The 27029-nt window shown below is 55.0% G+C and overlaps 1 protein-coding gene across 4 annotated transcripts in view; it reads right to left on the bottom strand.

The window, feature by feature from the left end:
- The window catches only part of PPP2R2C (protein phosphatase 2 regulatory subunit Bgamma), a 232275-nt gene that overhangs the window by 4616 nt on the left and 200630 nt on the right, over window positions 1-27029 (bottom strand). For all 4 annotated transcript variants that reach the window (XM_025385947.1, XM_025385944.1, XM_025385948.1 and 1 more), the window contains 3 exons: window positions 21287-21451; window positions 7315-7484; window positions 3184-3275 (listed from right to left, as the gene is read on the bottom strand). In XM_025385947.1, the coding sequence (XP_025241732.1) occupies window positions 3184-3275; window positions 7315-7484; window positions 21287-21451 (427 nt within the window). The remainder of the gene's footprint in view (window positions 1-3183; window positions 3276-7314; window positions 7485-21286; window positions 21452-27029) is intronic.

Raw genomic sequence — 27029 nt, 5'->3', positions numbered from 1 at the left:
GGTTGCAGTGAGCTAAGATGGCGGCACTGGACTCCCTATCCCTGTGAGCTGTCAATCACAGTGCTCTCCCCGCCCCTGGCCAGGGGCTCAAAAAGTGGGCATGTGACCCACACAAAGCCAATCAGATCCTTCCATGAGAGTTTTACACAGTCCCTGGGAGGGGTTTGCTGGCTGAGGATAATGGAAAGGGGAATGATTTGGGAGTCATCTCCAAAGAGGGAGAGGACGAGGCTAGTGTGTAAGGAGAAGCAGGGAGAAGCAGAGATGGGGAAGCACAGAGAGAAGAAAATGGCCCTACGGATACAGCATGAGCCCCTGGGGAAGCCTTGCCCTGGGATTTCTCGGAGCAAGTGTAGGTGTGTCTGACTCCTGCACCTGAGCATGCTCAGCTGGCACAAATCCCTCCCACCAGGCAGGACAGATAAGGAGAGCTTCATGGAGGAGGGGACGTTGGAGCTGGGTGTGGGAGGGTCTGCGGGATTCCTCCAAGTGGGTAACCAGGGGAAGGGCAGGCCTGCCAACAGTACAGTCCACGCAGGATCACTGGGACCCCTGCCCATACGAACTGGGATCTTGCTGAAGGCATCACACATGGTCTCATCCCCAAAACGGCCACGGAGGTCACAGTTTCCTAGAACCACTTTCCAGGTGAGCTGACGTAGAGAGGCCCAGGGGCTTCCTCAAGCACACGGTGGAGAGGGGTAGAATGTGGACCAGAAACTGAGGGAGTCCAGCAGGAGAGTTGCTGCCTGTCCAACAGCACGCTGCCCATCCGCGTTCTGCCGGCACTGGGAAGCCCCACTGCAGGGTCCATCGGGCAGCCACCATGCGGCAGCCGCGGCGGTCTGTGGGCCGGGCCAATGGTCAGAGGGGGTCAACAGGAATACGAGGGGAGCAACTGGGAGCCCGCGAGGATTCGAGTTTGCTTTGGTCTGCAAGGATGCGGGGACCAGGGGGAATCCTTGCTTCTCTCCTGAGCCTCTGAGCCCCTGGAAGGCAGGACCCAGGATCTGTTTATCTTGGACTCCTGACCATGGGGCATGTTGTTCTCAGAACAGTGCTCAAAGTAAAGTGGGAGATGGCACACCTCTATGCCTTCTAGAAACATCCACAGCCACTGGACGCACCTGCCGTCCCAGTGAAGGGCTCAGAACAGGTTGAGTCAGAGTAGCCCCCCAGGGCACGCCACCCATTGTGGGAGGTAAACAAGGACAGACAGGGAGGCATGTGGGGGATCACTAGGACAGGGTGTGGCTGGTGTGTAAAGTGCACGCAGGAAGTTGCGGGTGGGAGGCAGGACAGGAGAGCCCAGGCCTGGACGCCACTGTCAGCTTGGAGGAGTTTGGCGGCTTCTCCAGTCCTGGGAGCAGGCGTCACCCGGCCTCGGGTGCCCCCTGGTGGCAGCTTGAAGGAAGGACGGGCTGTGGGTTGCAACCAGCGGGGACCTATCCCCCAAAACGCACAACAGCTGCAGGTTCCTCTCCTCCGATTTGAATAGACCCTCTTGGGGCCCACTGCACTAGGGAACCCCTAATGTGTCAGGGCCTGCAGCTCAGGAGCATGGGAGGAGCCCTGTCTGCTGGGGGTGTCTGGGATCTATCTGGGGGCAGGGCCTTAGAGAGAAGGTCCTGTGTCCTGCTGACCCAGCTGTGCCAGCCCAGCCCCAGGCCAGGCCTCCATCCTGGTTTCCTAAGTATCCTTTAGTGGCCCTCTGTGATCACCATGTCGGCCCCTCGCCTGAGCTCGGGCTCTGCTCAGAGACCCCTGCGGTCAGGGGGAGCTCCAGGATGTTGGCAGCTCTCAGGAACCGCCTTCCCTGGACACCATGGCTTGGCCCCCTGCTTGGATCCAGCCCTGCTTCCAGGGGGCTCCCTCCTGGTCCTGTCCCTGCCATGTCCAACCCCTCCTCTTATCCCACACACCAACCCTGATGGTCCCAGTCCTGTGCCCAGAGCCAGAGGGTCATAGCATAGTCATCTCACATGACCACCACAGTGCCGGCCACCCTCAGAGGTCCGGCAGAGCCCAGACCTGTCATGTGACTGATGCCATCCACAGGGTGGACACCCCCCTACCAGGTGACGCCCGAGTCAGGGCTGCTGGCTCTTACTCTGCCCTCCTTGCCTACCACACTGGACAGGACTGTGGGGAGGAGGTGACAGTACATGGGCTCCTGACGGGTGGTATTCTGATCTAGCAGCCAGTGTGGTCTTTATCTCCGCACTGTCTGTCACCTGGAGACCCACTTCCGGATCTGGGCAGCTGGACTAGGAGGTATCCGGTCCTTGAGGAAGCAGCTGTAGGAGACACTGAGAGGCCACCTCTCAGCTTCTGAGCTTGAAACTCACAGATGGAGAACAGGCTTGTCTATTTCAGAATCTTACACCTGGCAGGACCCTGAGCACTAAGCTGATGTGATTTGGGAGGGCAGAGGAGGGATTTTCCCACCTCCAGAATGGAGGAAGAATCCCAGATTCCTTACTTACAGAGGTAAGGAATCACAGGTAGAGCTAAGGGGGCCTCTGCCATGGCCCCCTTGTCCATACCCACCCTGGGCTGAGCCCAGGCTAGGGAGACACAGGAACTCACTTCTGGCACTGGGGGGCCACTTTCCAAGGAGGTGAGTTTGAGAGACAGCTGGACCTGTGGGTTATGACCAGCCCTGGAGGGTGCAGGAGCTCCGAGGTGCCCCTGAGCCTCAGCAGGCCTGAGTGGGGTGTCACCAGGAAGAGAGGGAGACAGCAGTGGTGACGGGAAGAGGGGTGAGTAGGCTGATGGTCAAAGCCACAGGGGCGCAGGGCTGTCTCAGGGCATGCAGGTGTGGATAGATGATGGTGACCAGGTGTTGGGCTACAGCCCTCGCCCCTGACAAGCTGGGAGGGGGGAGCACACCACTGGGGCCCCTGAATTAACTAAATATGTTCCCACTACTGCCTACAGGGCAGGCACCAATGTGGCTGTGAGGTTCAGTGACAGAAGATGGAGAAAGTTTCATGTCCTGCCCCTTGAATCTGAGCACTGAGAGTTGGACCTGCTCTGGAAAGCATGGGCTCCACCCGGACACCCGACCCATCGAGGCTGAGTAGCCGTGTGCTGTGGGTCACCGGGATCCTAGCCCAGGCCCCTGCAGGGAAGAAACCCTCCCCACGGTGAGGTGAGGTGCGGGCGGAGGTCAGGGCTTACCTGTCGCTCCCATTCCAGGCACATTCAAACTTGTCGAAAATGCAGTCATTCTCGTACAGGGAACAGAGCTTGCTCCGAAGGTAGTCGTGGACCTGGTGGGAGAAGGGATGAGGTGAGTGGACGGGGCGCCCCGACCATTCTGGCCCCTCCACAAAAAGGGTCTCAAAGAGCAGCAAGGGTTTGCACGCCCTGACACGGCCTGACGCAGCCCTGCTCATCTCAGCACGGGTCTGAATGCCCTGACACAGCCCAATACAGCCCTGCTCATCTTATCGGGGGGCCCACGACCAGGCACATGGCTGACCTCCGAGCTGTGGCCAGAGACGGGAGCAGCACCCAGGAGCAGAGTCCACTGTGACAAACAGAACGCCCGCAGCACAGGGGCCAGGACTGCCTGGGGGCCAGATCCTGGCTCTGCCCTCCCAGCTGTGTGATCTTGGACAAGTACTTCACCTCTCTGAGCCTCAGTTTCTTCAAACTTAAAGTGATAAGAGGGCGAACCCCACAGTAGTTCTGGGATTAAGTGCAGGGCAGGCTTTTGAGGGTAATGATTACCAAGAACACAGGGTGGCGGCCATCAAGAAAGGGGAAGAGGGAGGGAGCCCACACAGCTTTCTCCTCCGTCCACAGCACGAGGCACTGAGGCTCACAGGGTCACGCAGCCTCTGAGAGGCTGACCAGGGCCCTTCCCCAGGATTCCCAGACCCCCCAGGAGAGATGGTGACATCCCATGACCCGCATCCACCTGACTGCAGCCAGTCCTACAAGCCCTGTACCCAGAGGGCCTCATGAGTGCCGGGGCTGGGGCTGGAGCTGCCAGGACAACAGGGCATGGGCTCTGTCCTCTGGGTGGGGAAGGGGAGGTAACTGGGTGCCATGGAACCTGGTTTCAACTCCCAGAAGTTGAAATTAACAACCAATGAACACAGAAAATGTGAAGGGTGGTGTGAACATCAATTTCGTGTGTCCGCTTGGCAGGGCCACGGTACCCAGATCCTTGGCGTTTCTGTGAAGACATTTTGTAGGGGAGGTTAACATTTAAGCTGATGGACTGAGTAACAGGCTGCCCTCCGTCATGTGGGGGGTCTCGTCCAATCAGTCGAAGACCCCGATAGAACAAAGACAGACCTCCCTGAGGACCGGCGGATTCCACCAACAGATGCCTGTGGGCTCGCACGGTCACTCCCCTGAGTCGCCAGCCTGCCGGCCGGCTCTGCAGATTTAGAACATGCCACGTGAGCCGATTCCTTCAAATCTCCCTCTCTTTCTCAGTCTCTCTCCCCATCCTGTTGCTTCTGTTTCTCTGAACCATCTGACTAACATGGTGTAAGGGCTACACAGGAAAACAGAGTGGCATTAGGGGAAGCAGGATTGGGAGGAGGGGCCTGCTATTCACTGCAGACAGGATGGTTAGACAAGGCTACTGTACTCCCTCCTGGGGCCGTGCTCATCCCTCCCCACTCCCCATGTCCTCCTGCTGACCCTAGCCTTCCCCTTGGGCCCCTGGGCTGCAGCCCCACCAGGCTGAGGGTCACTGTGTTCCTGTCTGTCTGAGACCCTTGAGGGTGAGGCCGAGGTTCTTCCTTCTCTCTGGGCCCAGGGTCGAGCACTGTGTTGGGCACAGGGTACTGGCTCAGTATGTGCAACAACTAAAATCAAGGGGGATGAATGGCAGCAGGTTTTAGTGTTCATGTCCCATCCCGGGGCTGCATTTTTGTGTGTCCCCCTTATTCAGTCCCAGCAGCCTTAGTGATGCATGCTTCCAAATACGCAAGCTGTTCTCTCTCCCGTGCACTAAGCCTCTCCTGCCCTCTAGTGGCAGGGTGAGGAAGAGCTCTGGAGAAAGACTGAATGTCAATCTGAGGTCCGCTGCTTGCTGGCTCTGTCACAGATTTGCCATGTAACTCAATTGTCTTCCAATAAAACGGGATGGAGAGAACACCGGCCCTACCTCCCAGGACAGCTGGGAGGCTTAGATGAGGCAAAGTCTACTATGGACTTACCTCAGTGTGGCTCATTCAACACCTGTCCCCAGCCCCTTCACCCCTTCCTTCTTCAACCACAGAGGCTGTCAAACTATTAATTTCCCCAGCCACTGTGGTGGCTGCTGGGGACCCATTCTAGACAATGAGGTGTAAGAAGTCTTCTGAGAAGCATTCTGGGGAAGATTTCACAATCACAGTGAAACACGCAATAGACCCCAGGGGTGAGATAAAGCACATTTCCTATTTCCTGCCTGGAATGTAGGCAAAGTGCTTGGAGGTGTGGCAGCCACTTTGCCACCATGAGGTACCACATATGAAGTGGAAAACCAACGACCAAATGATGGCAGACTGGATCACAGAAGGAACCACTGTGGTGCTGCCGGGGTCATGGAGCACCCCCACCTTCCTGAACTGCCCTCTCCAGACTCCCTGTGGTGGGAGAAAAACAGCCACGATTTGTTAAGCACTGCATACCAGCCGAACGCAGTCCTGCTACACACAATTTCTAGCACATCATAAGCCACCAAGAAATGTTGGTTGTTGTGCTGCTTTTATGTAGTTATTGCTATTATTTTAGCATCAATAGGTCAGCTGGGCCAGATGCCAAGTGCCCAGCTTAGGGCCTCACCCTTCAGAGCAGTCATTCCCCTGCTTCGTGGGGTCCTTCATGAGAATTTCAGAAAGTTGTGTCCCCTTCCCCTGAAAATGCTGGTAGAAAACATTCCACATAGTTTCAGGGGTTCAAGGGCCTTCGTTGACCACAGGGATGGATGTAAGCGACTGGATGAGGGGCCGGAGGGGGTTGGAAATGTTCATTTCCCTGAGCTGCCTCCAGAGGGAGCCAGAGAGTGGCTCCTGCAGGCTTGAGCCGGTCTTATCCTGTCCCTCTCCTAGTCTGGGGTCTCCGCCATTCCCACAGGGACAGAGGAGGGCTGAGTCCTGCCTGGGGTGTGCAGTGTGAGGAGGGGGCCTGAGGGAGGAACTGGGGCAGTCGCAAGAACTCAAGTATACACACGTGGCTGACAAAGGGGCAGTCCCCATAGCGGCCCTTGTGGGCGTGTGGCTTTCAGGGGCGTGCGCTGTTCCTCTGGGGCCCGAGTCAGAACAGAGCAGCCCACCCTCTGACATCTGCACCCATTCCCAGCGGGGCCTGTGCCGCCCAGGATGCCTCCCCGCCAGGTCTTGGCAGGGAGGAAAGGAAAGCGTAGGGCTCTGAGGCTGGGCTCTGAATCTGTCACTGCCCAACCGAGAGACACCTCCCTCATCTCCCCACCTCTTAGTGCCTGGGTTCCCTTTCCACCAAACGGGATGACGGCTCCTTGTCACCGGGAAGTAAGGAATGGAGATGACAGATGTCAAGCACATGGCACCCAGTGTGTAAGGAGTGACACCGTGAGGAACCGGCTGGGGTTTCTGATGGGGTGTTTTCCCACCCAGTTTGCACAACCAGATCTTACTCATCCTTCAAGGCCTGGCACAAATGCCGCCTCCTCCAAGAAGCCTCCCTGATCTCCCCACCTAACTGGAACCGGCTTTGAAGCCATCCCACATTTCTTTCAAGTCCACATTTTATTTTAACATCACATGAGTTTTGTTGTCTACCCCCTAACATATCTGCATGGATCAAAATAGCAAGATAATAAATAATACTGTCCAAGAAGGGCCCGGACTTCACCTATACTCTGGGCTTATAGGCCTGTGCTGAGGATCTGGAAAGGAAACATGTGTCAGGTTCACCTCTGTGTGCACTACTTACAGACGCACCCTGGGAGGGCAACGCTTAACCCACTTTAATGGTACAGCTCCGATACAGGCTCCTGGGGGTGAGGACGGAAGCCGTCATCTACACGCTCCACTGGGGCCCAGCCTGATGCTCATCTCTGTTCCCACATCTCTCTCCTCCCTTGAACTGGGGCCCCTGGGCCTTGTTTGGGGACATCTGAAGCTCCCTGTGAGGCAGGACTGAGCACTCCAACCCTCTGCCAAGCTACGTGTGGGGATGAGTTGCTGGATTTCTTCAGTCTCCGTATCTTCACCTACAAATTGGGCATATGAAAGCCACACCTGGCTAGGAAGGCCCTTCCATGGGGATCTCAGCATAGGGAAAAAAGACCCAGGATTGGAGGCCTCCTGCTGTGCTGCCCACCTGGTAGGTCTCTATGGGTCTTGCCTCCATGTTCAGGTCCCAGACCTTGACTGTCAGGTAATCCCGGGTGAGCATGTAGCGGCCACTGTGGCTGAACTTCACGTCAGACACGGAGGAGATGATTTCCGAGAAGAAGGAGCGGTTACTGGGGTCCTCGGGCTCTTCAAAGACTGTGGAGACAGAGAAGCAATGGCCGTCACTGGGCTGCTCTCACTCACAGGGTTGGCATGACAGATGACTGTTTTGCACCTGGGCCCATGCTCTGTTTATTCAGTCATTCATTCATTCCTCAATGAGCAAAGGAGCCTGGTAAGATTCTGTGTGTGTAGAAATAGCCATTACTATCCCCATTCATAGCCAAGAAAATGGAGGAGCACCTGGCTAAAACCCATGCCTGGGGAGTCAGTGCTGGAAGAAAGTGGTAGAGTTGGCATTTGAGGCCAGATCTATACTTGATGTGCTGCCCTCTACTGCCCCCTACTGGTGATGCTGAATGCCAGATTGCAAAGGTGTCCTGACATTCTCAAATGTGCTGGACAATGTCCTCCACCGGGCTGGGCACTGCTTGTGGCTTTGACACTAACTGGCCCTGGGACCTTGGGCCAGTAGTTCTCTCTGTTCATGGTGTCCTGGGCAGGCATGGCTGAGCCCTGCCCACAGGTGGGTTTTGTTTCACTGCCACGGGGGTTGTAACACTATCAAATCTGACAGTCACGGAGGTGGTACAGTCTCTTGTGTGCCACCCACTGACCATCTCCTATTTTCTGGGAGCACCTGCTCCACACAGGAAGTTGCTTATCTGGTCCCTAAAGGCAACAGTTTGCTGCCCACCCTGGACAATTATAGATTGGGACAGAGTGGTCAATGAGGGCTCCCCAGAGAGCATCCCCTCCCCACTGCCCCCATGACCTGGCCTTCCTGAACTGCAGAGGTTCCCAAAGTGGGACAAGGTCTCTAAGCTCATTTCTGCTGGTATCTGTCTCACTGGTAGCAGTGACCCTGGGGCTGAAGTAGTGTGGGGACTAGGACCCCTGTTGGGCCAGGCACTAACTCCCTAGGACCTGGGCCACAGAGAGACCCAGGGAGCCATGGGAAGAGGACATGGTGGTGGGGTTGACAGCCATTCACCAGTCAATCTGGAAGGACCTAAACATATGACAACCTGTCCAGCTCTCCCCATGGAAACCGGTTGAGTGGCAGCCTTGCCTGCTGGCCTGCTCTGGTTTCTACCCCTGAAACAGGGGGGCAGAGCTGATCACAGCACCCTGAGGCTCCCGAGAGGCCCCTCCCTGCTGGTGCCTCTCAGTCACAAGGTCTCATGTCCTGCCTCCCAGGTCTGTCCCAGCCCCTTATCCCCCCATGGGAAATGGCAGCACCCCATTCTCCCTCCCGTCCAAGGTGGACACTGTACCTGGCCACTGCCTCTCCAGAAATACAACTCCCACCCAGCTCCCCTCTGCAGGGCCCAGTGGATGCCCTGATGGACTAATTCATTCATTCATTCATTCACTCACTCACTCAGCCGATCCAAACAGCACCTACGCTGTGCCAGGCCCTGGGATGATGCAGTGACCAGCATAAAGCCACTGTTCCCGTGCAGCCAACATTCTCCTTGCAGAGACAGACAATAAAACTAAGTGGCACCCTGAACTGCCAGGAAGCAGCACGTACTGGGGAAGAAGAGCCAGCAGGGAGATGGGCACTGGGGGCTGGTAGTTTGGGTAGACAGGGCCTCCATGGGAGGTGCTGTTTGACCAAGGTCTGGGTAAAGTTGGTGAGATTGGTGGTGATGCCTGGAGAGGGGTGCACTGGGCAGAAGGGATGGCACATGCAAAGGCCCTGAGGCAGGGACACGCCGAGGGCCATGCAGGCAGAGAAAGGAGTGAGCAGGGGGAAGAGGGATGCAAGGGGCCACCCACGCAGGATCTCACGGGCCACGGCAAGGGGTGAGGAAGTCACCATTAGGGAAATGGGAGCCACTGAGGGTTCAGAGACAGGGAGGATGAAATCTGAGTCAAAGAGGTAGGGAAGGGCAGGCAGGAGGCTGGAGTCCCCTTCCCATGAGGAAGGAAGTTCCAGCACCCAGTGGGCCAGGGCTGCAGAGCCGAGGTGTCACCACCCTGATCCCAGGCCACTGTGTGCGGGGAGGGGAGGGGAGGGGAAGGGAGGGGAGCTGCTTACAGGGCAGGAAAAGGCTCCCACATTTATGTTCCTGCCTCTGGTATCCCCCCAAGTCAGAGCAGGCAGGTAGGAGGAAGGTCCCTCTCCCACCTCTCTTGAGAGCAAGGCCTCCAAACACCTGTCTCTGAAGCAGACCACTGAAGCTCAGGAGATCTAGAGCTCCGTCCTTAGCCTCTCCACAGCCTCTGATGAGCAGTGGTGGCCTTCAACCCGACACCTCTGCCCTCAAAGCCGCGGAACTGCACCGGGTATCCTGAGGGCAGATGGTCGCTCCTTCCAGTCCCGGTGTCAAGAACGGGAAGGCGGGAGGGAGCCCAGTTTATCCAGTAATAGGTGGTGTCGTATTTTGGAATTAGAATGCTGTCAGGCTGGCAGGTGTTGAATTAACAAAACTCAAAACTGACAGTAGGCGCCTCCTTTTCCAGGAGCCCAACCCACCCCTCCACACACCCCCGGTCCCCAGGCCTGCCTCCTGACCTCAGTCTCCCTCCACCGTTCAAAGGGATGCCCTTCTCAGTGGCCTGAGCTTTCCTCTTTCCACAAGGGCATGTTGAAGGAAGGACCAGAAAGAAAACCAGCACCATGGGAAGGAGGGGTGAGGCTGCTCGCAGGGGGAGCTGGGAGGGAACAGGCTGCCGGGGTCTGAATCCCTGAGCCCCTCGTGTGGCCTTGACTGCCTTCACCTCCCTGAGCCCTGGCCTTGCTCCTCCCTACAATAGGAGTCAAGGGCACTTTCCAGGAAGGGGTGGGAGGAGGGGGCTGCAGCCAGGCCTGGCACCACCCTAGGTACAGGCAGGGCCGTAGGCAGCAAAGATCCTGTACAGAAGGAGCCCAGTGCACGATGAGTGCTGCAGCCCTACCGACTTCCCTCCCTCCCTTCCTCCCTCCCTCCCTCCCTGCCTCCTTCTCTCTCTCCCTCCTTCCCTCCTTCTCTCCCTCCAAGCCCTCCCTGCCTGCGGAGGAGGACGGGTAGGGCAGGGGTAGTAAAATCTCCCTGGGAGTCACCTTGAGCTTCCGAAACCTCTGAGTTCTAATTGGTCATCTCACACGATAATGTTTTGTGCCCCAATAATAATGATTAAATTGGCATCGTTGTTTCTGCAGAAAGAGATATATATATATATTTGTAGTTTTTCTTTGTTAAGCCAAAGAAGGATCAACCACAGTTCCCTTTTCTCTCTGATGCCTGCAGTAAAGAAAATCACTCTGAACGCTTGATTCCTTAAAGGGGTGATGTTGTGCTGCCCTTCCGTTAGCACTGGGTAGAGACCTCATATTTGGGAAAAGCAGGGAGAGGGCTTGAGAGAAGAGGGACCCCTGGTGGCTAAAGAGATGGAAACAAGGAACAGAATCTCAGCGGGACCTGGTGGCCCCCAGTACCTGCCCAGGTGAGTGGCGGGAACCCTGTCTGGCCTTAACTAGGCTTTCTGGCGCTTCGGGGTGAGGCAGAGGTGAGTTCAAAACCAAGCCAGGGCGGCCTCTTGCAGGCTGACTTTGGGAGTGGCCTTAGTACCCCTTCGCCCGCTCAGGGGTCTCTCAGATCAGACTCCCCCAAACCTGCAGGGCTGGTCTAGGTTCCCAGCATGACTTGCAGGTGGATGCGGCCAGAATCACAGGGTGCACCGGCGCTGGGTGTCACAGGGCAGAGCAAATGGCTGAGCCTCCTACCAGCCTCCAGGAGGAAAAACGCAAAGATCAAAGGCTGAGGGGACAATCGAATCGATAGGTGGAAACAGAAAGCCAAACGACACTGGCCCTTGTCACCCCACTGCTGGCTGTACTCGGGCATTTCTGAGGGTTTTTAAGGACACAAGGAACAGAAATGCAAAAGATAGGTGGGAAGGGATATTGATATGCCTGAAAACCCATTCCTAAAAGTTCTTCTTTTTTTTTTAGACATTTCTAGGAAATTTTTGATACAATAGATTTTTTCCCAAAAGATAGTGGAATCTGCTATTCCATATCAATCTGTGGCCCCGAGTGCACACGTGAACACGCACACGCACACACACCCCGCTGCACCTCCTTCAAAGCGTTAGCAAGAGATAAGGGGTCTCCCCTCTAAATGACTGAATCACTAAGGACGTTTCACAGTAATTATTCCTGCCATGGGTTTAAAGAAACGTGTCTCAGAGCCCCGGTCACTTGTGATGGGCCCAGTCCCATCTCCACCCACTCCCCCACGCCCTAATTATTTAAAAGTTGGAGAGCTCTCAATCAGCCAAAATCTCCATCCTATTTCTTTTTAATGATTTTGCATAATTAGGGTGCTCATGGCTCGAGCTGGTTCCGTGACAACCACATCCTCCTCCTCCCTTGGTGTTGCACGGTGTTGTGGGCACAAAGAGCCCTCCCCACCCCCACCCCTGGCTCAGGCCAAGGTGGAGGGGACCTGGGGAGCCCAACCACGGCATGGGGTGGCTGTGACGGACCTGTGAATCAAAGGAAATGGGAGGTGAAGCCTGAGAGCGGGTGCCCGCCTTCCTTTCCAGCCTCACATACAACCGACAGCTCCTCCTTCTGCTTAAAGCCCTCCTTGGCTCCCCAGTGCCCACAGGATCCAGGATCAAGGTTTAGGCTCCTACCTGTAGCTGACCAGCAACTTCTCAATGGGTCCCAGCCAGCCTGCTGCTTCTGCCTCATACACGGGAGCTCCCCTCTCCCCACACTCCAGCCCCCTTCCTGCTGGGCCCCTGGGGCACTGCATCCACTCAAAGGCTCTGGGGGTGAGTATCTCCTCAATGTTGAGCCCTAGGCATCTCCCCCTGCCTCTCCTAGCCCCTGCCCTGCCATGTGGGGGCAGAGAGCAGAGTGGATCATGTTCTGTGTGACCTCAGGCAAGCCCCTGGTCCTCTCTGAGCCCAGCTTCCCTCGTCTGGAGAAGCAGCACGATGGCATCTTCAGAGGTCATGTCTGAAGGCGCTGGCCCAGTGCGGGGCTTGCAGTAACTGCTCAATAAAACCATGGAGGGATTCCTGGAGTGAGTTTCAAATCATTTTCTCTCCCTGAGATCCCTTTCCCATTTTCAGCTGGTCTTTCTTACCCACTCCTATATATGCTCCAGAACCCCAGGCTCACACTTGCTTTCCGTGCACATTGTTCGGACGCTCTCTAAAGAAATCCAGTGCTTACCCTCTGCTGCCCCCGAGCCGCTGGGTACCTTCTTCTGTGGCACTGGCAGGAGGGCCGGGTCCCCCCATGGGGCTGTGAGCTCCCTCGGGCCAGGGGTCCTGCCTTGGTCATTAGTCATTGGTTATCTCAGCGCCTCTGCCTAGCACGGACCCTGTCTCATGGCCCTGCCTTGCTCCCTGAGCAGAGAAGCTTGTGCTGCTGCCTGCCGTTTCTGCTCCAGCCCCTCCCTGACATCTTTCTTCCTCAACCTGATGCAGTTCCACTGCAGTTTCCAGGCCTGGCAGAGAAGCCTCGACCAACCTGGGGGTGGCCCCTGTGTGCCCGTGGCACTTGCTCTGTGGTCTTCTTGGTGGCACCTGTTGTGCCCCACTCCCGTCGTCGTCAGTGTGTGGACGACACTTCTCTGGGACTGGGGTGGAGGCCGATTGGGTCCAGACGATAGAAATGCATGGGCTTGAGCCATGCATTCAGGGACAAATGCAGCTCAGTGAGGCCTCCGGAGAAAAAGACGGGGTGGGAGGGACCTGCAGGTGGGTGCAGGTTGGAAACACGGGAGGAGGTGGCCTGGAGGGGAGAGGGGCCTATGGGGTCCCGGGTGGTGATCGCCCTGGGCTACTCTGGCCACGGTTCCCTCCTGTGATCTGATGGGATACGAGGCCATCCATGAGGGTGGAGTGGCCTAAGCCTGCTGGCCTCACCTCGGGCCGCACTCCAGGAGGACCTTGGAGGGTCTGAGTGGCAGAAGAAGGACAATGGGGGTTATGGATCCCGGAGCACCCCGGACACTGGCTTGCTCCTGGGTTCCAGGTGAGGCCACTGTTTGGCGAGGGGCCTCCTATGTGGCCTCCTTCCCTACCCCTGAGGCTGTACAAAGTGGGGAGGGGCAGAGAGTTCCTACAAGGGCACGGGTGGGTACAGTAGGCGCTCACTGATGAAGAGATGACAGCTGTCACTCCCTGCCCAGCACCATGTGATCGAGCCCCGTCAAACAAAACAAAACTCAAGCCCAGCTGTGGCCCCCAGGCCCGGCACACTCTCCCCTCATCCCATCTCTGCACACAAGAGCCCGCCTCTCCACCTGTTCCAGCCACACGGGTCCTGACATCAGCCAGGTTCCTCTCAGCCACTACTGTGGGGTGTGGCACCCCCACTCCCATTCCCAGGCTCTTTCTCACCCAGGGACACCTCTCCTGGCCCCTGGGGAGCAATGCATCAGAGGGCTGCTGACGCCCTTCATGGAAACCTTCCCACTCCAAGGCGCCTACTTATTTACCAGTGCACTTCCTGTGGTTCATCCACACAGCTCCACACAGACAGGAGCCTGGTCTCTGCACAGAGCCTGAAGCCATCCCGGACCCTTCCTCCCTCTCCATGCAATCCAGCAGCAAATCCAGCAGCTCCACCCGAGATGGGGGGCAGGGCCCAGCCCCTTCCGCACCTGCACGGGCCACTCACTCTGCGCACCAGCGTCTCTCCCCTGCATGAACACGCTTGCCCTCAGCCGGCCCCTACTTCTACCTCGCCCCTCGGCTTATTCTCCACTGGGCAGCCAGAGGGATCCTGTGAACACATGGCCAGGCTGGCCCACTCCCTGCTCAGACGGCCCTGTGGTTCCCGTCCCTTTCAGAGGAAACCCGAAGCTCTTGCCCTGGCCTGAGGCCTCCTCCAGCCACACACCTCTCTGACCTCACCTCCTCTCGCCAGCCTCCGTATCCAGCCACAGGGCCTTCACATGGGCTATTCCCACTGTTGGGGAGCTGTGCCCTGGCCCCGCACCCAGATAGCTGCAGGGTCTGGGCTGGGCTGGTCTTGCCGCAGCAGACCCATTACTAGAGTGAGTTGACTCCATACAGCCCCTTTAAATGAACCACTCAGGTGGGGCACAGTGGCTCACGCCTGGAATCCCAGCACTTCTGGAGGCCGAAGTGGACGGATCACCTGAAATCAGGAGTTTCAGACCAGCCTGGCCAACATGGCAAAACCTTGTCTCTACTAAGAATACAAAAAGCCGGGCGTGGTGGCGGGCACCTGCAGTCCCAACTACTCAGGACGCTGAGGCAGGAGAATTGTTTGAAACCGGGAGGCGTAGCCAAGATCACACCATTGCACTCCAGCCTGGGCAACAGAGTGAGACTCTGTTTCAAAAAAAAAAAAAAAAAAAAAGAAAAGAAAAGAAAAGAAAAGAAAAAGAACCCAGCTCACCCACAATTCCTGTAAGAGTTTTAGTTCTCAAGGCTTCTGTGATGAGTAAGGGAGAAAGAGTGCAGGCTGAAGGCATGAGACTCTCTGAGGCTCTATCTTGACTCTACTTAGCTGTGTGACCTTGGGCAAATGTCTTAATCTCTCTGTGCTTCAATGCAGTAGACAACAATGACTCCTAAAGCCATCCATCTGCATCCTCCACCCTAGAATCTGTGCACCTGTTACCTCACATGGCAAAAGGGCCTTTGCAGATGTCATTAAGTGAAGGACCTTGAAGTAGGGGGTGACCCTGGATAATCTGGATGGGCCCAATGTCATCACAAGGGTCTGTATAGGAGGAAGAAGGAAGGTCAAAGAGGGAAGAAAGAGATGGGATGATGGAAGCAGAGGTTGGAAGGATGAGCCGAGGCGCGCAGGCAGCCTCTAGAAGCCTCTAGTAGCTGGAAAAGATAAGAAAACAGCCCACCCTGCAGCCTCCAGAGATAACACAGGCGGCTGATGCCTTCATGTTAGCCCCCTGAGTTCCAGAATGTACAACAGTCTTGTGTGTTGTTTTGAGTTACTAAGCTCGTGGCAATTGTTCCCGCAGGGATGGGAAGTGAGTATACAATTGCCCCTTGACCCTCACACAATATAGGCTTGAACCTGCGGGTCCCCTGATGTGCGGTTTTCCCAATAAATACACTGAAAACATTTTGGAGATTTGCCACAATTGGAAAAAACTCAGATGTACCCTGTAGCCTCGGATACACACACACATACATGAAAAGAAAAAGTTAGGTATGTCACAAATGCATAAAATCCAGGTAGACTCCAGTCTCTTCCAGTGTTCATCAGCTGTTGATGTTACCGGTAATGCTCCCCACCAACAGTCGCCTATTAGGTGTGAAGTTTTGGGGGAGTCAAAAGTTGAGTGTGGACTTTCAACTGCGTTCGGGCACTGTCTGCACCCCTAACCCCCACATCATTCCAGGGTCAAGTGTATTCAATTTCCTCATCTGTAGGATGAAGAGTATAACACACCCATCGTAGATGCTGAGTGTTTAATGAGATATAAACTGAAAACAGCATGTGTGTGCACTAAGCGCGCAAGGAATGAGCTGTGGTTATTATTTCACCCAATACCGGGCCAGGCACGTCGTTGGGGACCTACGAAGGGTCTCGGCCATCATCACCCCCTATTCTAAGAAATCCCGGTGTTCTGGGCACGGCCCTTTCTTTCCGTGGGCTCTGTGCTGTCATAAGCAGAAGTAACTGTCTATTTTGAGGACTCATGTACGGTTGTTTCCATGGTTACCCTGTCACCCTGCCAAGCAGACACAAGACCCGGATTTCTAGTGCTTCGGAGAAAGGTGGGAAGCTACAGAGGGAACAGAGTGGCCTGTGTACCCCCAGCTCTGCCCTGATGGAGGAGGGGTCCAGGGAAGTTACAGAGCTTCTCAGACCCTCAGTCTCCTCATCTGTCCAATGGCAGAAAGGAGCATCTTCCTGCATCCAGGATGCTCTTCATTCTCAGTTTGATTCTGTTAGGAAAATGATGCTGTGAGCACATCTCCGGGGTGTCACTATCAGCTGCTCCCTGAGTTTTGAGCAGTAACTGGATACATGGATGGAAGTGGGAGGTGAAGAACTAATCCTAATCCCCAAATCTCTTTTTAAAACTTAGCTCAAATAACAGCCATTTGTGTTCAGATTAAAAACAGCCACCACCTGCTAATTGGAAATCAGCTGTGTGCTTGATTTCCCATGAGAGCCTCAGAGCAAAACACAGCCTGGACAAGGCACACAGGACAGACACTTCAGCCACTCACCCCAATATGTGGCAAATTAAACGAGGAGAAATGGAAGCTGTAAAAGCATGCTAAAAATTGCTGCACAATCTTTTTGCTGGCATGAAAGAGAAAGTGTCCATACAAGATTTTGAGTTTGAGAATGAAAAATATTCCAGAAAAGTTTTAAATAAAATTTGCATAAATCAATAATCAAAAAAGAAATTAAGCTGGTTTTTAAAAATTTTTCTTCTCTTGACTGGGTATGGTGGCTCATGCCTGTAATCCCAGCACTGGAGGCCAGGAGTTTGAGACCAGCCTGGCCAACATAGCAAAACCCTGTCTTTACTAAAAATACAAAAAAAAAAAAAAATTAGCCAGGCATGGTGGTACACACCTGTAATCCCAGCTACTCCAGAGGCTGAGGTGAGATAATCCCTTGAACCCAGGAGGTGGAGGCTGCAGTGAGCCAAGATCGTGTCAGGGCAATGGAGCCAAATTCTGTCTAAAAAAAAAAAAAAAGAAAAAAATTCTTCTCTTCCTCAAAAGGACACCAAATAGATTTGCACACAAGTTTTCCTAAGATTTCGAGAAGCAGATATATTACATCAACTGTTCCAGAAAAAGAAAGAAAAAGCTGCCCAGTTCATTTTAGGAGAGTTGAAGAATCTTAAAATTGGGCAAAGAGAGTATAGGAAAAGAAAATTAAAAACCAACTTCGCCTATGACTGTGTGTGCAAAAAGTGTACATAAAACCTTAGTAAATCACAGGCAGCCCCACCCTGTCTACAGACTTGGGATCACTGGTGGGGGCAAAAGCCCCCAGAGGTCAGCATGTTGCCAACCTCCCAGGTGAGTCACTGGACACAGCCAACAGGCCCTTGGGGATTTCTCAGCAAGGACCTGGCCCCAAGGTCGCCCAGGCAGAGTCAAAAGTCCTCAGTGGCCTGGAAGACACCATGTCCCTCTCTTTGCACCTCGGCCTGCCAGAGCCTTCTGGAACCTCAGTGCAATCCGGAGAGGAGCAGAATCTGCTGAGGCCCCAAAGTCAATATTCACTGCAGCCCTGGGAGCTGGGGGTGAAGAAGGAAATTGAATCGAGTCATCGAAAATACTCATATTTCTTGTACTCTTGAGTTCGTTGGCTGATTCACACGAGGCTCATACATTACCAGGCATATGAAATCATGTGACTGAAATGGATGCGTCTGTGCTTGGACTCACAAAATGTGCAAGGTATATGTGACCGCTGCTTCTGCCCTGGGGAACCAGACAGCACAGGCTTCGGGAGCCAAAGGGGGTCTGACTGCCCCCTCTGGCCCACTGAAAAATGTCACACAAACATTGAGGGGTGCACAAAACTGTCCTATGCCTGTCTCTGTTCTCCCTAAATTCCACCCTTCCTGCACATACATGTGTTTTCTGATTCAAAGTTCAAATCCATCATTAAAATAAAAATACACCAAAAGAAAATATCCCATCAGTTTCTTACAGCTCACCACTCAGGGACAACTCCGTGTATTTCTTTCCAGAGTTTTCTCTGTTTCCATTTTTTTTGGTGGTCTAGCCTTATTTTGTTATCCCCTAAATCCTTCATCATAATCACTTCCCCGTGACATTAAAAAATCTTCTACAACAATAGCTGACATGACCAAACAATATCCTGTTACATGGATGTCACCATTGTCGACATCATTTTCTCGGCATTTTAAACTGGTGGCTTAACATTTTCCTCCTCTCCCTTAAAAGGACGCCGAATAGATTCACACACAAGTTTTCCTAATACTTCAAGGAGCAGATATAGTACACCAATGGTTCCAGAAAAAGAAAGAAAAAGCTGCCTAGCTCATTTTAGAAGAGTTGAATAATCTTAGCATTTAAGATTAGGATGTTGAGGATGTTTCTGGATTTCCACCCGTATAAACAACGGGGTGCCATGAAGCCCCATCCTCCTTCCCACAGGGCTCACACAGGGTCGGGGACGGACCAGGAGCAGGAAGAGTCTCCTCTCTTCCCCAATATTCTCCCATCCCATTCTGACCCAGAGCTGGCTGCACACAGGCACAGGCACAGCTGGAGGCCCATGCGGCCTGAGTCAATGGGCGGGAGGCATAGGTGGTGTAGGTGGTGGGGGCAGTGCCCTGCAGTGGGCAATGGAACGGCCCCCAGCGATGGCTGCGTCCTGATCCCTGGCACCTGTGACTATGCTGTGCTACACGGCAAAGTCAAATTAAGGCCAAAGATGAAATCAAGGCTACAACTCAGCCGTCCTTGAGACGGGGAAGTCATCCTGGATCATCGGAGTGGGGGCAGGGAGGGCAAGGTGATCACAGGGGTCTTTATACGTGAAAGACAGACAGGAGGGTCAGAGTCATGGGAGAGGCTTGACTGCTGTGGGCTTGGAGAGTGGGGGAGAGGGGCCACGTGCCAGGGAACGCACCTCTAGAAGTGCCTCTAGAAGTACCTCTACAAGAGACAGGGAAACCAGCGTTCCCAAAGAGCCTCCGGAAGGCACCAGCCCACAGCACCTTCATTCCGGCCAGTGAGCCGGGTATGGGACTGTGGCCTGAGACGATACATATGCCCTGTTTCAAGCCACCAAGTGTGTGGTCCTTTGTTGTGACGCACAGGACACAGCCCCGGGCCCCCGGTACCAGGGGAATCTCAGCTGGTCTCTGGCCTCCCATCCGTCCACGGGCCACTAACTCCACACTTACCTCCAGGCGGCACTGCTGCCTGGACATCTGGCTGCCTACTCCACCCCTTTCCTTGGAGCCCAATACAGGCCTCAGGCTTGTAGGTCTGAAACCTGCCTGCTGGTCCCCGGCACCGCCTGTTGTTTCAGGCCACAGCCCCACCTTCACCCACAGCTCAAACCAAACTGCAGAGTCACGCCCCACAAGGCAAAGCTCGACCTCCAAGCAACATCCTGAGGGGCAGCCAGGTGAGCCCTGCCCCACCTCCTAACCCCCACCCCCACCCCTGGGGTCACCATTTCTTTTTGCAGACCCTGCAGGGGACTCCGATGCCTGCTCCCCCGGGGAACCTCTGCAGCGTCTCCTCCTCGTCCTCAAGTCCCCATCTCACGACAACCCACAGCTTCTCCTTCTCAGCTCACCCAGAACAAAACCCAGTCCCTCCCTTGACCTACAAGCAATGTCTGGAGTCATGGCCACTGCAGTTCCCTCCTTCTAGAACATTCTTCCCCAGAGATCAGCATGGCCCACCCCCTCAGGGTGTCTGTTCCACTGTGATCTCTTCAGGGAGGCCCTCCCTGACCCCGCTGTCCCTGTACTTGACTTTGTGGGTGTTGGTGCCATTGCTCGCCACGCCCTGACATGCGTCAGGTATGTGTTCACTGCCTGTCTCCCCGGCAGATGCCAGCTCCCGAAGGTTGGCCTCTGCTGCACACCCATGCTGGGAATAGGCGCCTACTGAATGCCTGGATGGCTGAGTGTGACACACGGAGTGTGGACAAACCCAGAGGAGATGAAGGGGTGGATGTGGGGGCCAGAACTTGGCCAAAGAAGGAGGCAGAAGTTGGAGGTTTTGGGGGGCCCTGAGCCTGAGTCCTGGGGCTGGTGTGCACCCTGTCTCTGACTGCCCAGCAAAACCAGACTCCCCAAGGGAACAGTGTGGCCCTGTCACTCCCAACCAGCCCTCTGCCACTGGCACCCAGGCTTCAGTCAGGATCCTCTGGGTTTATTCAACAAGAGTTTATTTCCAGACACTGTGGTAGGCGCTGGGGACAGACAGTGAGGGGAACCAGATAACCAAAGTCCCTGCCCTCTGCCTGGGGGACACCCCCCTCCTGCCTAGCCCCTTGCTAGCCCTGCAGGGCTGTCTGGGAAGAAGGATGCCATGGCCTGATCCCGCACCATCAAGGACCTCTGGGACGGCTGTGGCAGTGTGAGCCCGTGGCCACAACCCAGTGCCAGGCAGCCCAGCCCTGCCACTACTGAATGTGGGTGACCTTGGGCCAATACCTGGAGCTTCTGTTTCTTCTTTTGAACAGCACCTCCTGGGGCTTGTATGAAGATTCGATGAGCTCACAGGTGAAGCCCTCGGTGGGGGCTGGGCTCAGAGTGAGTGTTCGGTGTGAGCTGTTATGCTGGGGGTTGCTGTGTCACAAAATGTCCCCTGGAACTCGTTCAGCCCCAGACCTCCACGGATACCCCTGTGGGACCCCCCAGCAGGCCCTGTGGTGGGCTCTAGGATGAGGGCACGTGTTACAGACCCTGCTCCAAGGAGAAGGAGAAGATGGGCAGCCCACAGCAAGTTCGTCGGGTGCGGCTAGTTCCGGAAGAAAGGGAAGCTTTGGGGGCTGCAGGGCCACAGAGCAGGATCCTGATCTAAAGTAGGGGTCCGGGAAGGTTTCCAAGAGGAGGCGATATTTAAGTTTGGTGCCTCCTTACCTTCTGGATGCCCTGACCCTGGTCCTAGAGCCCTGAACCCTAGAAGCTGGGATGTTCCTGGCTGTGCAGGGACTCGGGGGGGCAGCAGGTGGCAAGACCAGGCTCCCCGACCAGCCAGCACTAAAGAAGCAATGGGCTTACCCACTTTGGCCAGTGCAAGACATGCTCATCCCATACCCACCACCACCCCTGTAGCAGCTGCACCAGGACAGGACATCCCCACCCGCCCACCTGCCCGCTGCACAGCCCCCTACCCCAGGCACCGGCACTTACGCTTGGAATGCTTGTCACACAGGGCAGCTGCCCGCATGTCGCAGAGCCGCAGGGAGCCCTTGCTGCTGCTGTAGACGAAGAGGTTGCAGTGGTGCGGGTGGAACTCGGATGCTGTGATCACCTCCGTGAGGTCCTCCATGTTGGCCGGCTTGATGTCCACGATATCTGGGAGCAGTGCGGTCAAGGAAGGGGCAGTGAAGCGCGCCCTCAATGCTCCGCCTTCCTGGAGGTTTCTGACACCTCTCCCAGGCAAAGCCATCCACCCTTGTGTCTGAACTGCCTCTCTGTTCCTGAGACCCTCAAAATGCATCCCAGCCAATGAGCTGCAGACCTGCATGGTGAACCGCCTGCCGGCCACCCGTTCTAGGTGCCTGTCCACTGTCCCCATGAAGCTGGACCCACCACTTCCCTCCTGGCCTGCTCCCCCCCACCTGCACCCCACCCCAGTGAGGGTGCATCAGTTCCAGCCACACATAGCACTGACCTGTGGAGCCCCTCTCCTCTGCCCTCCTCCCCCTGTTGGTTGCCAAGCAGAAGGAAAAGAGCATTTATTGTGTGCCTACTGCATGCTGCGCGGTGGATGCTCTTGGTGAATGATTTCAAGTCTTCCCGGTCCCTCTTCAAATTGTGTCTGGAATTCAGTGTGTGGGCATCTGGGAGATTCCCTTCAGGCCCCCAGCACTCACTCCCCTTCTTCTGTCCGCAGTATGGAGATTCTCCTTTGGGCAAAGGTTCTTCTGGGTTTCGGGGTCGACCCCAGCTCGGCTCTGATCTGTGCCCTCCAGCCCCCAGGAGTTGGAATACTGAAAAGGTTGGGATGCAGCTTGGTCACCCCTGCTGGGCTGGGTGGTGTAGAAAGAAGGGGCTTCTATCTGCTGCCAGGATGAGGAGAAACCCTGGAGCTTGAGGGTGGGGCAGACAGTGGAAAGAGTGCAGAGAAAGATCTGGTGATGCCACTGGAATCCTGCATCAAGCTGCACCTGAAGCCATTCCCCACAGACTGTTAAAGATGGGAGCCAATAAATGTCCGCTTTTTGTTTGGAGTCACGGACTTGACTGCGTGCAAAGGCAGTATCCCTGACTGTTACACTGGAGTACAGAGAAGATGAGCAACGTGTCCGGGGTGGCCCAGGTGTGAGTGGTAAGCCTGGATTCAGCCTCACGACCTCCCCGGCCCCGGCACCTGCTCTCTTCCTGGCCCTTCCCTGCTGCCCAGCAGCAGATCAGAATCTCTTGGAGCATGCAAGGACTGGCCCCCACCGAGCCTCTCTCCGGCTTTCCAGCTTCAGATCCCACCTGTCACCCTGACAGAAAGGCCCTCTCCCCTCTCACAGCAATGACCTCGGGCTCCGGTCTCTCCGGCCCTGCAGGGGGCTTTGCAGGGTCTGTTCCCTCTGACTTTTCAGGTGAATGTGAGCCCTGGAGTCGGAAGGTCTGGGGTTTGAATCCCAGCTCTGTCACCTCCTGGCTATGTGACCCTGAGCGAGTTCCCAGCTATCCGTGCCTCAGCTTCCTCATCTGTGAAATGAGTCAGCAGTATGACTTCATTGCTTTTCTGTGAAGACCATCAGAGGCAAAGCCCTTCACACATTGCCTGATGTGTTGCAAAGCTCAATGAATGTCAGTTTCCATTATTATTTTATCTCTGGAAAATCTGAAATCCATCTGCCCTCCCTCTTCCTCCACCCAAGCTGTTGTCTCTCTCAATAAGAAAGCAGTATTTGTAATCCCAGCACTTTGGGAGGCCGAGGCGGGTGGATCATGAGGTCAGGAGATCAAGACCATTCTGGCCAACATGGTAAAACCCCATCTCTACTAAAATACAAAAAAAAAAAAAAAAAAAAATTAGTTGGAGACAAGCCTGACCAACATGGCAAAACCCCATCTCTACTGGAAAAAAAATTAGCGGTGGCATACGCCTGTAGTCCCGGAGGCTGACGCAGGGGAATCACTTGAACCCAGGAGGTAGAGGTTGCAGTGAGCCGAGATCGCGCTATTATATTCCAGCCTGGTGACAGGGTAAGACTGTCAGGGAAAAAAAAAAAAAAAAAAAGGCAAGCAAGAAAGCAGTATTCTCAAGCCTGTAATACCAGCACTTTGGGAGGCCGAGATGGGCGGATCACGACGTCAGGAGATCGAGACCATCCTGGCTAACCCGGTGAAACCCCATCTCTACTAAAAAATACAAAAAACTAGCCGGGCGAGGTGGCGGGCGCCTGTAGTCCCAGCTACTCGGGAGGCTGAGGCAGGAGAATGGTGTAAACCCGGGAGGCGGAGCTTGCAGTGAGCTGAGATCGCGCCACTGCACTCCAGCCTGGGCTACAGAGCGAGACTCCGTCTCAAAAAAAAAAAAAAAGAAAAAGAAAAAAAAGAAAGCAGTATTTTCCGACCTCTCTAAACACGAGGGTTTATAAAATGCCAGGAAAAAATAATGGCTGATCTGTGCAGTCAGAAAGCACTCACAAGGGTCTCTGTGCTTGTGCTCAAATCTTGCTTCCCAGAAGCACATCATTAACCAGAAACTGAGAATCACATAAAAATAAAGAGGGAAAAACGAGTTGTCATCACTGCCTGGCTGGTTTCCCAGGAAACTACAGTTTTCCAGTAGGAAAAGAAGCAGCGATTAACTAATGAAAAATGATACTGAAGGCCAAAGGAGAAAACAGCCCTCCTCCTGCCATGCTGATTTCACCAGCGCCCGCCTGGCAGCCCCGCCCTCGCGGGCCAAACACCTCCCATGGCTTTCCAGCACATGCTACCCGCTCAGGCAGCTCTCAGGTCCTTACTGAACTTCACTAAAATGGGATCCAGAGAAAAAGTGCGGCCACTAAGGAAATGTCACACACATTCACAGCCCATGGAAATGTCACAGCCCATGGATAATGTGCACTAGAGGCAGGGCAGACAGGGGCTAAATTCTCTCTGCACACCCTGAGACACACAGAAGCCACGGGAGGCTTGGCAGCAACAGAAGTGCCCGGGAATGCGGGTCCCACATGAGTTCTGCTTGTGTCATCAGGACACGCACTCTCGCTGTATCTCCTGGGGTTATAACTCATGGGGCACAGTGGGTGCGGGAGGACTCGGTGGGATGAAGTCAAATGCTGACACACAGGGCGTTCCTTGAACATTCCAAGTTCTCTCCCAGGGGAGTCCTCTCCCTCGGCCTTTCAGGACCCAGAGTGGCCAGTGGCTTGTTGCTTCTGCCAATGAACAGACAAGTGAGGCATGTTACTTCCAGGCTGAAGTTTTGAGAGCCAGCGCGTGGTCTGCTGTGACACCGTTCCCTCTGCAGTGAGATCGCACCGAAGCCAGCCTGTGACGGACACATTTGCAGTGTGAGTGGGAGGTTCGAAGTGGGTGTTTGAAGCCTCAGAGATCTTCAGGTTGCTACCACTGCAAAACCTGTTCGGTGTCTACCCAAACGCTCCTTCCTTTCCCACCTGGGAATGTTTCAGAACTTTTCAAAGTATGTAGGAGGCCAGGGGCCATGGCTCACACCTGTAATCCCAGCACTCTGGGAGGCCGAGGCGGGCAGGTCACCTGAGCTCAGGAGTTCGAGACCAGCCTGACCAACATGCCAAACCCCGTCTCTACTGAAAAAACAAACAAAATTAGCCAGGTGTGGTGGTATGTGCCTGAAATCCCAGCTACTTGGGAGGCTGAGGCAGCATAATTAATTGCTTGACCTGGGAGGCAGAGGTTACCCACTCCAGACTGGGTAACAGAGCAAGACTCCATCTCAAAAATAAATTAATTAAGTAAGTAAGTAAGTAATAAAAGGACGCAGGGCTCCACTACATCTGTAGCCCTGTGGCAAACATACCCGAGCCACAGCAACCCAGGGCCGGCTGATGGGCACAGACACTCAATCGAGCACCCCATGTATAGGCTGGGGACACAGAGTCCCCAGAGGCAAAGGGATCGAGGGCCTGACTTTGGGGAGAGAAAGTCCCCCAAACCTGGGTCCCACCAACAGCCCAGGACCATGGGGGAGCCATCACAGGGGAATCTCTCCTGCTGTTTCTCTCTGTCTTTGGATAGGGTGGGTGGTGTGAAACAATCATGTGAGGCACAGAGGCCCTGCATCCACATCACCCCGCAGAAGGAGCAAAATCACTGTCACGGCCAATGCGGCAGGTCCCCCACAACAGGGTCCCCAAGGTAAGAGCTCCCTGGGGAGGCAAGCAGTCCCGAGCCTCTGAATTCCAGGGCCCAGAGCCGTGCCCAGAACCTCTGGGCAGCACAGCACCCTCCAGGGTGTGGGCACGGGGCTGGGTCCATGCTCACCCGGTCCCTGAGACCACCTCTCCAAGACTTTGGCTCAGGTGGCCATAGGACCTACCGGGGCCTGCAGCCCAGCCCTTTGCAAAAGGAATTAATTACGGAGTGGGGCGGTCCCTGTTGGCGCTCCCTCAATCCATCATAACACAGGGACCTGAAGATGGACTCCTGACAAGGGAAGTAGCTGTGGGAGAAGCCTCCAGGGCACAAGAATTACGCCCAAACTCAGCGACCGCGAACACACCTTTTTGCCTCACATCGTGGCCCCCCATGTGTAGACTTTGAAGCATTTGGCCCTGTGACTACACTCGGCAGCTTTAACTTTGGCAGGACCAGCACCAGGTCAGAAGCTGGGGACTCCCGGCTGGGCATCTGGTCTTGGCTCTCATTGGGACATCATTTCCATTCTGCAAGCCTCGGTTTCCCCATCTGCAAAATGAGGGTCTGGGCCCTTTCCTTTCCAGGACTAACTGCAGGTGGCCCCACCCCTGCTTCATGATAGCTGCCTAAATCCTACTTGAAAAACTGCTTCACAAGGTTCATTTCAGGGCTGGCCTCCCTTAGGAAAGAGCATAATTAGGCTCATTTAAGAGTCCCCCTTCCCCTGGCAAAGCGGCTTGAATTATTCACCTTCTGTTCTTCCACCTAATTCCACTCCAACTGTCTGGTGGCCTTTTGTTTCACTTCCAATCACACTCTCGCAGCTAAGAGTCATTTTCCCTGCAGGACAAGTTTGTCAGACACAGGTAGGAATTCCAGAGAGCGGAGCAAGTTACGCAGAGAGGATGAAAAGGAGAGAAGGTAAAATCGCTCTTCAATCCCATACGCCTCAACTGAGCACAGACTATCTTTCTCCACTGTGGTGGGTTGAAGAGTGGCCCCCACAAGTACGTCAGCATAGTATATCCCCAGAGACTGTGGAGTGCGATCTCATTTGGGAAAAGGGTCTTTGCAGATGCAGTTGAAGATCTTGAGATGAGATCACCCTGGATTACCCAGGTGGGCTCTAAATGCAATGACAAGTGACCTTCTAAGAACCAGAAGAGGAGACACCAGAGGAGAAGGCCACGTGGAGACAAACGCAGAGATGGGAGCGATGGCTATAGGAACACCTGGAGCCCCGAAGCTGGAGGAGACAAGGAAGGCTTCTCCCCTAGAGCCTTCAGAGAGAGCATGGCCCCGCCAACACCTGGACTGAGAACTTGTGGCCCCCAGGACGCTGAGAATATATCTGTTGTTTGAAGCCATGAAGTTTATGGCAATTTGTTACAGCAGCCACAGGACACTAACCCACCCAAGGTGCCTCCTGGGAGTTGGGAAATAAGAGCAGACACAACGCCAGTGCCATGGGCGCCTGCACAGCCACCCACACCGACAGCCACCCACACCGACAGCCTCCCCACACCGACAGCCCCCCACACCGACAGCCACCCACACCGACAGCCACCCACACCGACAG

The sequence above is a fragment of the Theropithecus gelada genome, chromosome 5 (assembly GCF_003255815.1).
Source record: "Theropithecus gelada isolate Dixy chromosome 5, Tgel_1.0, whole genome shotgun sequence".
NCBI lineage: Eukaryota > Metazoa > Chordata > Mammalia > Primates > Cercopithecidae > Theropithecus > Theropithecus gelada.
This window is presented reverse-complemented; position numbering and strand designations above follow the sequence as displayed.